The 14,137-nt window shown below is 40.1% G+C and overlaps 1 protein-coding gene across 1 annotated transcript; it reads left to right on the top strand.

Moving 5' to 3' along the window:
- The first annotated feature begins 8,159 nt into the window (after positions 1-8,159).
- Positions 8,160-11,338, top strand: LOC124482097 (photoreceptor-specific nuclear receptor-like). Its single transcript, XM_047042458.1, has 8 exons — positions 8,160-8,241; positions 8,820-8,970; positions 9,182-9,289; positions 9,409-9,725; positions 10,006-10,184; positions 10,447-10,687; positions 10,949-11,054; positions 11,137-11,338. The coding sequence occupies exons 1-8, from the start codon at positions 8,160-8,162 to the stop codon at positions 11,267-11,269; spliced, it is 1,317 nt and encodes a 438-aa protein (XP_046898414.1). The 3' UTR covers positions 11,270-11,338.
- Positions 11,339-14,137: the final 2,799 nt, after the last annotated feature.

Raw genomic sequence — 14,137 nt, 5'->3', positions numbered from 1 at the left:
CTTGGCATTGTGTGTGTGTGTTGAGGGGGGGTGGCTACACAGGTGCCTTTCTAGACTGGCTCTTGAGCAGGGGGGTAACAGGAACAATGCTGTTGTTAACACACCTGATGGGGATCTTTGGGCCCTCTGAATCTTTAATGTGATTTGGTGAGTGGCCTGTGTTCGCAGAGGTCAGAGATGAGCCGGTCCGACAGTGGCCTGGGGTTGGCGTGTGTCGTCACCTGGGAAACCAGATGCCGCTGTGGGGGCATCGGGTGCTGGTCTGGCTTTGTCCCCAGTGGCATGGATAATGAGGCATCTGTCCCCACCATGGGCATAGAGAGATGGGACTCTGTCTCTCTTATAAAGAGCACAGGTTACCAATCTGATTTATACAAGGCAAGGCAGTGACCTGATCTCAGCCAATAGACACTCATTTTGAATGATTTATACCATGGTTCCACCAGCGTTTTTGTCTTCAATTGCAGTGGTAGTTTTGTGTCTGGTTTTCCATTGTAATTTATCAAGATCAGTTTGTGCATCATGGGTTTTATGGAAAAATAGTTTTCTTAGACATTTGCTTTACAGTAAAATGTACACATTTATGTGTAACTGGAAAACTTGAATTCTGAAAAAAATTTAAACATTTAGCTTTGGTCGGGTGACAGACCATGGGTGTATGATCAGATGAGCGTAGCTCAGCATGTGGCAAGACAGTAACTAAAATGGCCACTCATCTCAGCTGCTAACCCCTCCTCTCCCACACACAAACACGCACACACACACACACACACACACGCGCACACACACACACACTCCTCCACCCCACAGACAGGAAAGGTGATCTCAGGAGGTTTTGTCCCAGTGTAATCAGACAGCGACATCATCAATCATGAGAGGGGGAATTACAGAGGGTTACAATGGGAGATAAGATAATGAGTGGGGCCACAGTGGCTTGTGGAGGCACAGCTCAGGTTCCAGTACTGATTATATGACATGGCTGACTTTCATCTAGCCTGAGCATACAGTGCCAGTCAATGTGAGAGTGTGAATGCCCGAACATTGCTGGTAGCTTTCGGGTGAATGAGCTAAGCAGAAATCATATATTTGTCCAGAGAATCGTCTTAATTCACCTGGAAGCTAAGTGGGTTTTGTTTTTATTTGATGAAGCTACTTCACATTACCAAATTGAATCGTGCCATCAAATGGATATTTGTGGATCGGAATGGTCTTTTTGTTACAAATTGTGTGAGATCGTAATTGTCAATCGTAATTGAATCAGAGAATCTCAGTTCCTAAATAATTACCATCCATATCTCTTAAGGCGATTAGCTGTTGCTGCACCATCTGCAAGTGAAGCATTTCACGTGTTACAAAGTTGAGGGTGTGTGTGTATGGCCCAGTCAGTTTAAATCTTGCCCTACCGCTTAGTATCACCCATGTATGAAGTGTGTCCCATGTGTCATAGACTAAGACCCATAAGGCTCTGTCTGTTTGGCACACTCCTAACCACACTCTCACTCCCTGACATGTGCCACTGTTCCATAATCCACCACCAACGCCTCTTCATAGCGTCACAATAGATAAGAGAACAATACCTGACCAGATCCATGGATCTGGCTTGGCTTGCAACAGGTTCATGCAACATTTCACAAGCCGTTGCTATTGCATCTAAGGGCAGCCATGTTGTTTGCTGCAAATCCATTTACCCATTAAGTACCATTTATAAATGGATTAGACCATATTTTAGGACATAAAGTTGAGTTTCCCCTTACCGTAAGCACATTATTGGTCTATACTTAATAACATTGTCTCAGATTAACCACTAAGCGGGTTTACAAAACGGACTGTTTCAAGCTAATATAGCTCATATGAAAGGATAATGTTTTAATCTTGATATGGATGATTAGGTAGAAATATGATGAATTTGACAAACTTGTGCCAAGCATGGCATCTGGTTGAATTACTGTCAGTAAGCTTTTGTAACTGGAATGTGTTTGGTTTTGTTAGGGTGACTCATTCGAAGACATCTGTGGGACATCTGTGAGTGCATTCATGATAGTGTTTGTTTTTGAGTTGGTGTGATGCAAGACAGACTTGTTGTCTTTGCTTGAAGATATTTTTACGCTCCATCCATATATCCATCCAATATCTGTTCAATGAATATATTGGACACATACCCTGATTACATTAAAAACAAATTTCAAATGTCAAATATTAAGTGATATTAAGTATAAAATGTTTTTATCTTGACACACACACCCATATTAACGTACACACAAGCACACAATAAGCCCACCAGTCCTCTGTCAGCAGTAAATGGTCTTTAAGTTAAGTCATACTAATGTTTAATTTGCTTGGTGAAATGAGCTTACATGCCTGTGATATTTACTAGCAATTGATTTTCTCATTTTGATAATTATGCTCATGGTGGCAGATGGTGGGCTTCTGGATAATCCCAGCTGGCCACTAGCTTGACCCACGCCCACACCAGGTCCCTGCTACCCCCCGTCATCTAACCCTTATCTACTTTGCCTTTTCAGGTTGAATTGGTTTTAACTAAGCACATTTATCCACAAAAAAATACACTTGTTTGCAAACGTCCTATAAGAAAACACCTCACCATTATTCAAGCAATTATTAATAACAAAAAGTTGCAAATTAGATCAGTTACTAATAATTGCCATACTATTACTGTTTAAACTATTTGTTTGACTTTTTAAACCCACCTGTTGGATAAACCAGTTGTGATAGAATTAATGTACTTGGATATAATATAAGGTCATTCCCATGTTCTACAACAAATTTTCTTATCCATATTTCAAAGGGGCTCTAAACTGCAGTTTAAAGCATCCTTGATGGTGATGATTAAGTTAAATTACATCTTTCAGTGATAGCCATCTGTTTGTGGTATCTTTCTGTGCAATCTTACCGTAGTAAGTTAAAAAATTAAATTCATTTTTCAGATTTTGTTAAAACAATTGAATATCTCATGGCCCTAACCTATATTTGACTCATCATTATTATTGAAATAATCAATATCATCACTCTATAATTTTACTGGGAGTATTACCAAAACATTTGTACAACTAAATCTTTTTTTCATCATGAATTTTTACGACAATGTGAACTCAGCAACAGTTAAATTTCAAGTATTGTGACTTCTAATGTGCAGTCCTGAAAACAATAGACTACCCCAATTCTTTAATCCAACCTTGACAAGAGCTGATATTTCAAAGGTTTACATACAATTCTTCTTTGGTTGATTGGGAATGAAGAAAAAGAGTCATGTATTCTCTAACTGTGAAGTTAATATATTTCAATGCTTCTCAAAGTAACATCAATTTTTTTTAAACAAATGGATATAGATGGATGTGGAAATCCTTGATGAAAATCCTCAGGCTTTCTAGACCATGCTCCACAACATTATTTTCAGAAACGCATTTCAGCATCTATGTTTTGAATGAATGAAGGAACTTTCATTCAAACTCATATCTGATACCTCTGACTGAAGCAGTGACCTTAATTAAAGCTCACTGTTTGCTAAACTACAATGAAAAGCTGATATTTGGCCTAGGATGGGCTTGGCAGAGAATGCAAGTTGTCAGCAATACTTTTTCCATTGTCTGAATCCCTTAAACGCAATACAGTGTGAGCAGCAGTAACAGCTAGTTGTTAACGTGCTGTTGGATCTTCTAAACAAGCACAGGGGGTATGAGCTCCGTCAAAAGGCTCAACGGAGGTCCAATCTGACACTTATCTCCCTCAGCCCTGAACCCCCTCCCCCACACATCTATACCCCCATCTCACCTGCTCTCCTCCTCCTCGGCTGTTTCTGCTGATGGCAGCACCAAGTCGCTTTGGGAAGCAGCTGTTTACTGTCAGAGATCTAGGTCGGGACAGGGTGTCAGCTCTTGCTGTGGAAGCAGGGTCGTACTGGAGGAAGAATTCTACTTTAACCTTTTTGTGTCCCAGCGATTATGTAATCTAATTGTGGACATTTGGTCAATGATTCCACTTTGCAGTCATAACTTTTACTTTTGTAATTTAAGTGATGATTAAAACTCAGTGTCATGTCTTATACTTCAGCAAGCCAATGCCAAGTTACAGTAATTGGTAAACTAATTTCAATGAAATTTAATTGATAAAGGTTCAAAACCAAACTGCTTTCCCAAGAATATCTCGGTGGACATATCGGTGGTCAAGGTTAATGTGGGTCCACATCAGGCGGAGTCAGAGTGCCAGGGTCATATTTTCATAACCAGATCCTAGGGTCTAACCCGAGGGATCGAAATCTTTATTGAGATCTGCTCATAAGCTGAATGCAAGGGAGGCCTGAGCTTTGTGGTGCTTGTGAATCTGACGTCCTGGAGCTTTCCCCTGACGTACAGGTAAGAGGCTCAAATTCTACAGGTCAGATCCCACAGACAGCTTTGTCACCTGGTTATATAACAAACTTGCCCACATATACAAATTGAAAAAAACCCCACAAACATACAATACACACACATAAACACACACACACCAAAGTTGTAACCGCCACACTGCCACCGTCAGCACCCGCAATATCAGATTTCGGACCCAAACTCCTCCTCTGTGCCTCAAGATCCGCTCTTGATCCGAAGATCACATCTAGCAGTCTTCTAGTTGAGGATGAATCAGCATTCTTTTGTATGCCATTTATAATTTAAAGACTACAAAATGTGATGTAATCAAAGAGTCTGCCACAGTGCCTGACGTGAGTTTACTGAAATGATTAAATAATTCAACATTTGTACTTGCTTCATTGGTATAACTTTATATATGTGACACGGCATCCAACTCCATCAATACAAGTGAATGTATAGCAGTCTGTAGGAATGAACATTTTTTTTAAATATTTGTCATTGTAATCAATTACGTAAAAAATTATACAGTAAAACATAACTGCAAAAATATAGTAGTAATAAGGTAGGGTAAGAGATAGATGGTCAGACTTGGTGTTACTAAAGACATGTCCTCAATATATGCAAAATCTAATAGGCGGTCATTAATATCATTACATAACACAGGAGCTCTAATCATACTTTGAATTCTAATATTAGGTTGCTCCCATTCTAATCTCTTTGTCTTGCCATAATCTCTAGCCTGCTCATCTAAGCAAGTCTACACTTAAAACTTGTGTTGGTGTCATATACATTGCTTGCTAGGAGCTTGTTATGTAAACCATAATGCTTTGTTTGTGCCTGAACTTGTACCTGAACAGGTGGTCATTTTGTGAACAGGTACAGTGTGTTTCATTTTCAAAATTTGGATCCTACATACTCCAAAGGCCAGGGTTTAGGGTTGTCACCCATTATGCCAGTTGTGGATCTAAAAGAATAGCTGATTAATGATTTCAGAATGAATTATCAATATATACTGTATATTAAAATGTCCAATTTTATTTTTTTACTTTCATAAATTGTATACATTGTATACTGAAATGCAATGTCATAATGTTTATTAACCTTGTATTATTAAACTTGTAGACTTGTAGATTTTGACGTATGCCTTTATAAAAAGCATACCTGTTGATTGTCAGATTAGATATTGCTTTGATTACATTATATTTTGTTCAAATTTATGCCATCACACTGTTAGGGATCATTATCCTTTTTAAGCAGGGCTATTCAATTTTGTTTTGCAGTACATGCTAAAAGTATGCTATGAAGCCGTGTTGAAAGGTTCATATTGTGGCTTTTAAGAAAACTGACCTGCATTGAATGTTGTTTCATGCAGATGTGTTTATATAGCTGTGGAATGTTTTTAATTATTTGTGAGTACATTTTATATATCAATACCAAGTACTTTAAAGACAGCATTGTGAATTAATAATTACTTTCATGTATTAGGACCATTACTAACATTTATCGTGGGACCAAGAATACTTCTCAATGAAAACAATTAATACAATTTAGAAACTCCTAATGTTAGCTCTGGGTGACTGATGTGAATAGATTGGACTCAGTTCTCAAGTAATTCCAGACAAACAACAGCCACATAGACAACAAATATGACTTGAGCGACAGCCCTCAATGACTTATCACTTAAGTCTTTAATTAGATAAATCAAAGAAAACAGCCAGAGGAAACTAATCATGATAAAATCTTGCAAAGGTCAGCACAAAGTCTGGCAAGGATGCAGAGAGCAGCCACCATATGGCTGAAGAAGCCACCAGGACCACATTGTTAATCTTTTGGGCTAATTGTTTTTTTCTCTCCTATCCTATCCTATGGAACTGAAGCAACCAGTAAATATTTTGCAGTGTGACTCACTTTTTTTGCATCTTTGCTTGAGACCTTGGTTGCAGACATTCACATTTAATATGCTCTCCAAGCACTCATACATTCACAGCATAAACTGATAGGTTTCAGTGAGCATATAAGTAGTGTAGAGATAATGAAAAGTTGTGTGCAAAGATATTCGATCCTTGACATATTTCTGATCAATCTTTTTAATGACGAATAACATGGAATCTGGGTTATTATGTGATGCTGCAGTTCTTTCCTGTTTCAGTTACAGAAAAACGACACAAACTGAAAAAATGTTATTATTTAAACAGATGCCAAAGACTGATGCCACTTTTTGTGCCATGTAACAGAAAATACAGAAAATTCAAGCTGGGACATATTGTTGAGCGCGTCCTCTTCAGATTAAGATCATTCACAGAAGCCACTCAACTGTATGAAGGACCAAACAAATGATGAAATCAACAGAAACTTGTGAAGGCGCCAAAATGCAGGCTTTGTGTTACAAGCAGTATGATAGCTTATAGCTATTTTCAAGTCACTGTACTTTTTACTCAAATTAGAACATTACATTTGTCTTGTGTGCTTTAGAAAGGAACATATACTGTAGGTTTTGAGGCAATATGCAATATGATGAATATCCTAACTAGGGTCTCATAGGCAGGCTTTTAGCAAACCTTGCTTGTACCTTGCTTCTGAGTGGCATGTCTCTTGTAGTTCCTGTTGAATGTCCTCTTTATGTGCTCATGTAAATGGTGCTGTAATGATTTAAGTACAGTGATTCTGAACACTTAATAATTCATAGGATCCCTCATGAATGAACAAAATTTGACCAAACCAAAGCATCATTATTCTGTCAGCCACCACTTTCCTTGTGCAGTCATTGAAAAGGGGATGATCTAAAAAAGGAAAGAGGTAAGTGGGAGAGGCAAATACTGGGAGTCATTTTGAACAGAGGGGCAATCACATAGATCAAATACACAGGAAGAAATTGAGATGGAATTTGGAAGCCAGAAGAAAAAAAAGGGCAATGCAAATTGAAGGGGTCGGTAAACATAATAATGTGTGTCCCGTGCAATCATCTCTTAAATGCAGACATCGAAGAGGCCTATTGACTGATGGCTGCTGTCATGTACAGACAAAATGGTGAGAGAAAGAGAGAGAGAATGAGAGGGACAGTTGGATTGGGACAGGTCTAAAGTTACAGCCTCTTGCCTGTAAGTTGGCCCCAGCACAGAATTCAAATATTTTACTCTTTATGAAGACCTCGTCCGATGGTCACCATCAGCTTTTAAGTCCTGGCAATGTGACTGATTGATCCAGTAGATGAACAGTAAAGATTAAGAGGATGACAAACAAGCGTGCTGCTTACACAGCGCTTTGGGCTAATCCTACCCCCACGGCCTCCCTTTTGAGGACCCGCCACGAAGGAGGATCCACAGACACTGACCGCCACAGCCAAGTGACAGGACAGAGGAACAGAACACGCTAATCTGCCATTGTGGAGGACAGCAGAAGGGAAGACCACGAGTAGCCTATCAACGTCTCCGTCCACATCAGAGAGAGACGTGGGAGAGGCACCCCGACAGGGACATCCTTGAACAGGGGAGGTGAGCTCAGGGAAGAGGGGACCAGGTCAACCATCTGTCCCGTCTGAGTGAGGGAGTCACAGCCAGAGGGCTGCCAGAACCATTTGCTCATTTTGGGACGTTTCTAAACTTTTGGAGGAGTCTGTGAAGCATCTCATCTCTGAGTACCAGGATAGCAAGCATCAGACATTGGTAGGACAGCATCTCCTAAGGAAGATTGTCACAGTCAATGAAACCTTGGGATACTATTTTGTTCTAGCACAGAGGAGTTTCTTTTTTCAGTGACCAACACAAAAGTCCTATTGGACATCTTGTCAACATGATGGAGGATCACCTGTCGAAAATCTCCATGCTCCCCTCCTCCTCTCCCAGTGAATCCACAGGGAGCAGTGGAACGGAAGACAGCAGAGGAGGTAAGAAAGACACTTGCTCTCTGGTTAGGATCCACAAGTTCCATGTACTGCTTTCTGGGCTGTTCAGATCTTTTTTTCTTAAGTATGTACATGTATAGCAATAATAAATGTTGCATACATTTTTTTTTTTATAATTATGTTTTGAACACATGGTCATATTTTTTTTATTTATAATTTCGATTTTGATAATGCCGGCAATGCACCAGTACCTTTAATGTAAAATAAGCTAAACAATCATACAATCAAAAAACATTTTATGTTTTCTGTATAGCCATAGTATTACAATGAATTTGACAAGTTTCTGTGACAACGTAAACAGTAATGTTTAATCTTTAATTATTAATGCTTATATTCTATATATTTTGTGAATATAAAATAAATATGAGACATGAAGAAATATTGAAAAAAGTATTTAACATATATATATATATATATGTATAAATATATATACATATATATTTACCCCTAGCACATATGCAGATGGTGAGGACATTCCTAAATCAGTACTCACCCAACCAGCAAAAAATAGTAATACTAATACTATACTAATACTCTCTGTCAAATTCCAGCCAAGAGTCCTGCCCCAGGCAAAGCTCTCAGCCCTGCTCTGCTCTGTAAAGTGTGTGGGGACACCAGCAGTGGTAAACATTACGGTATATACGCCTGCAATGGCTGCAGTGGTTTCTTCAAGCGCAGTGTGAGACGAAGACTCATATATAGGTATGGACATGTAGTATTCACTGTAAAATTATCCTTAGCCAATTTTGTAATTGACCATTTAAAGATTCAATAATATGAAAAAGACATTATATAATTACTGTATTATAATTTATCATGGTTAAAAACTTTTTTACAAAAAAGGCTTTTGAAGTATAGATTTGTTTTTGTATGCATTATAGCTTTATTAAATAATGTTTGTATTTTTCAACAGGTGTCAGGCTGGTACGGGAATGTGCCCTGTGGATAAGGCCCATCGCAACCAGTGCCAAGCCTGCAGGTTGAAGAAATGCTTACAGGCAGGCATGAACAAAGATGGTGAGTGAGTACAACTCAGTCAAACACGTTTCCAAACAATTTACATGATGAGAAGCTAACACACCCCTCCCCACCTCCACCACCCTCCGCCCCTCCCCACCTCCACCACCCTCCACCCGGCTCCTTTTCATTTTCTCCCTCGGCTCCTCCCACAGCTGTCCAGAACGAGCGACAGCCTCGCAGCACGGCCCAGGTGCGTCTGGACTCCATTGATGTAGACACAGATAAGGAGCACCTGGCCACCACACGGGAGCCCAGCTCCTCCTCTTCCTCCTCCTCTTCCTCCACCTGCTCAGTCATCACGCGGCCCCACATCACCTCCTCCATGTCCATCAGCTCCTCTGCCCCCCCGCAGCGCTGTATCAGCCCTCAGAACAACCATCGCTTCATGGCCAGCCTCATGACTGCCGAGACCTGCGCCAAGCTGGAGCCTGAGGATGGTGAGATTAACAGCTTGTAGTGAAAGGGGAACTTACTGTGGCACTCCATAACCAGGGGTTTAAGACTAATTCTTGTATAGAAAGTACATTTAACATTTGATACAGTATTTCTCTACCAGCTCCCATTCAATGAAAGAGATTGACTTTGTCTTAATCTATAAGGAAATATTGATAGAGGAGATATTTATTAATCTTACTGATACAACCTATTAGAACAAAAAGCTGTATCAATATACCCAAAGTCTGTTTGTGTCTCTAAATCCCATCATTTGTATTGTAGTTGACGAAAATATTGATGTGACGAGCAATGAGCCAGAGAGAGCGTCGTCAGAGTATCACATGGCATTGTACCCCTCCAGCAATGAAAACGTGTATGAGACCTCAGCCCGTCTGCTCTTTATGTCTGTGAAATGGGCCAAGAACTTGCCAGTGTTCTCCAACCTACCCTTCAGAGACCAGGTAAGATTGAATTCCCCTTCGGATTTCCCTAGCACTTGATTTTGTGGACACAGGTATTTTCTAGCTTCATTAGAAGTTATTGTATAAACAACACACTAACTCCTTTCTTTAGTCATGTAAAAAATAAGTCTAAGAGTGACACATTGTGGCTCCAACATAGATCGAGTTTTCTAGAGAGACACAATTCACATTTTGTAGAACACACTAGCTAAAACATCCCTATCCGGAGCCTTAATCTCTGACCCCTTCTTCTTCCTCCCAGGTAATCCTCCTGGAGGAGGCGTGGAGTGAACTCTTCCTTCTCTGTGCCATCCAGTGGTCCCTGCCCCTGGACAGCTGCCCACTGCTCTCGCTTCCTGACCTGTCCCCCACAATGCAGAGCAAGACCAGCTACACCAGGCTGGACCTTCGGCTTCTCCAGGAGGTCTTTAGCCGCTTCAAGGCCCTTGCTGTCGACCCCACTGAGTTTGCCTGCCTCAAGGCCATTGTTCTCTTCAAGCCAGGTGGGTTAGACATGATATGAGGGGACTCAAGTGATTGGAAGATATTGTTGATGGTGATGTTGACATTCATTCAGAATGCTAAAACTTGTGTTGGCTAAAACTTGGGTTCTGGGATGTTCCTATGCTTTGTGAATAGATCATTATTTCCAGTCTAGTTGAAAATCTACCAGGGAGAAATGGTTAATTTCATTCAGATTTCATTTTTGCCAGACATTTTCTTTGACTAAAGGTACTGACCTTGTTTTTCTGTTGTTGTAACAGAAACTCGTGGTCTAAAAGATCCAGAGCAGGTGGAAAACCTTCAAGACCAATCTCAGGTGATGCTGGGCCAACACATCCGCTCACACTACTCAAGTCAACCAGCAAGGTACAAACACTTCTCACTGAACAGGAGATTTAATAAACATGATTTGTGAATGTTATGTCTCTAACTCCCCTACTTTTTATAGGTTTGGGAAACTTCTTCTTCTCCTTCCCTCTCTTCGCTTCGTCAGCTCAGAGCGTATCGAGCTTCTGTTTTTCCACCGTACCATTGGCAACACCCCGATGGAGAAGCTACTGTGCGACATGTTCAAGAACTGAGTCCAGAACACTCAAGATAGAGTCACAGTGCCCACATGGACAACTGTGGGCACACAACTGTGTGGATATATTGAGTAACAAAAGACTGGTGTTTGAGATATTAAAAAACAATTGTATATATGATACTGTGCATATCAGCTATTCTGCATGCTGAGTGTTTTAGATCACGTTAAACACTTTTGTTGTGGTCATGACACATCAAATTATTCTACAGATAAAAAGCTAAAGCTGTCATGCTATTTGTAAGAGTTAAATTGATATGTATTGTATTGTTGCTTTTTATGGAGCTTATTATGACTTCCATGTTTTGTGGTGATAACAGAAACATGACACACCACACTCAGATTTGATTTAATTGCACTATGGGACTCTATTGACTGTTGCTGAGGTTTTGTGTTAAGTCTAATGAAAGTCACTAAAAATTCATTTCCAATGTGTAGCCATCCATTATGTTTTGTTCATAAATAATGTAACTGTCTGAACTGTGTTTATATGAAAATCTGTTTTGTGCTAGATACATTTTACTCTGCAACAAATACCAATATGTGTGTTTTGTTTTGATGCCTGGATAAATCGAAAGTTGTAACTTCCACTTGTTTTTGTAATTGAACCACACTGATACCTTTCTTTGAACCTTGTGCAGAACACATAGATGAAACCCTGAGACTCTAGGTGCATTCGACATCATGCAGCGCCGGCGGCGCCGACGGCCGGCTGCAGCCGGCTGGCTTGAACCTGAGAACACCATTGGCTGTTTCAAGACAGTTGGCTGCAGGCGACGCCGGCGCTGCATGAAGTCGAACCCACCTATTGCTGCTAGCTCCTAAAAACTTCACGTCACTTCCTTGCGCTGGTCAGTAACAAGTTTCCCATGACGGCACAGCACCCCCTCATGTATGGTTGTAGTCACTGCAGCCAAACATCTATCACTACTCATAATGGTCACGAGAGGGCCTTCTCGGTTTACAATCAACACCACTGAGGCTGGACAGAGGACAAGATCGGTCCCTAAAGCATGCGTTGTTAAATCTTATCATAGTATTTAATTTAGGAGTTTGTCCAAATAAAATCATTTTTTCCCCCATCTAAACTGTGCAAAATACCAAGCTTAGACAATGATCAAATCATCTTTCAGCACCCTTTTTAAGGGATAATGCTAAACCATATAAATTTAGTAAGCAAACAGGTTTTGTTCGGTTACGTGAGCAAAAACATCCTTAGAGCAGCAAACAATATCAAGGTACAATATCACTCTAGTTGATAATTGTGCAAGTCCAAATTGAGAATTAGTGTTCCTTTTTATTTTTTGTTATTTCATTCTCTTAAGCCTGTATTTCTATTTATTATTTATTAAAAGGTAATGGGAACCCAGTTAGAGTCAAAGAAAAGCATGAAGAAAAGGAGGTTTGAGAATCTTGCTACGGTTGTATTTTATTAATAATATCAGCATTTAGAGTAATGTCTGTATAATTGCATGGTTAAAATTCATATTGAATGATTTAAAACATTATTCTCGCACAAGAAGGGAAAGCAGTTTCTACTGAAGCAACATTCAGTCTGTACAATTCATAAGTATAGGCTTTACCACCTACATATAATGCATATTGTAAGACACACACTGCATAAGATTTGAATTTCTGTTACATATCTACTGACTTCACCTACTGCATGGTCACACATTTTATTTAATATGGAAACTGTCTTCTTATGTTGCCTCCTTGTGCCAGTTTTCTACTCTTTAGCCTGCCTAATTATTCAGGAAAATACCGTAGTTGCAGAGCTCCAAGAATGTCAGCCAGATAAGGCATGCCATTCAGTATTAGGTGAGAAATCTGTAAGGAGCCTCCTCTAAAATACTTCAGAAACCGGACTACAGAGGAAGAGAACTCAGACCACCTGTGAGATGTTGAACATCAAGACTTTGAGAACCAGCTTGGGAGCAAGGTAGTAAAATACCACTCTGCCTTTCCATCAGATTTGATAATTGGAAATAGACACACAACAAACGATGTCCCTTTTATTTTGTGTTACCGACACAAGGCAAGATAGTGGACCCAAATGCAGCCAGGAAGCGGGGTAGTTTGCAATAGAACAGTTTATTTGTTCACAAAGCAATCTCGTAGTCCAGGGTAAGCAAGGGTTGGCAACAGAATAGCAAGGCAGAGGTACACTGGGGCAGGCACGCTTTTTGGTCGGTCGGAGGTCATATTGGGGCCGAATGGCAGAGGTACACTGGGGGCAAGCAGGTCCGTGGTCGGGAGACAAAACGGGCAGCGATCAAAATCGTGAACACAGAAGATACTAGGAACAAGAAAACTGATCAGAAATGCTGGAAACGACTGTGAAGCACAAGACGATCTGGTAACTGACAGAACAGAGAACAGAGGTTGAATACTGATGACAATAGGGAACACCTGGTGAGGGGTGGAGACAAACCAACAGGTGATGCGGATCAGGGTGTGTCACACGGTGCTGTATTGTGAAAGTTAATATTATAAAGTCTGCATCACCATTCAGAGGAAAGAGTAAAGACTAAGTGTCATCCCACCTCAACTCAACCAATACCATGAGGTTGGTAAGCAAGCAGTTGCGGTAACTACAGTACATCATCTCTGTAGAAAAGCAAAGCTAAGTTGTACTGGTACAGATTTCAGAAACAAGAGTAATGAAAATCATGTTAAAACACTGATAGAAGACAGTGTGCTTCTCAATTGACAGTTCAGTTGATTTCTAATTTAATAAATCATCTTTAATTAAACCATTTTGGTCCACATCTCCAATCAGTGTACCATAACAATAACAACATAACAATTCAAGTTGGTTAGGGTTGGGTTAGGGCTTTTTCTCCTTTCAGAGGCCGGTAAGCCT

The sequence above is a fragment of the Hypomesus transpacificus genome, chromosome 19, assembly GCF_021917145.1.
Source record: "Hypomesus transpacificus isolate Combined female chromosome 19, fHypTra1, whole genome shotgun sequence".
Lineage (NCBI taxonomy): Eukaryota > Metazoa > Chordata > Actinopteri > Osmeriformes > Osmeridae > Hypomesus > Hypomesus transpacificus.
Note: the sequence above shows the minus strand (reverse complement) of the source record. Positions and strands in the feature narration are given on the sequence as shown.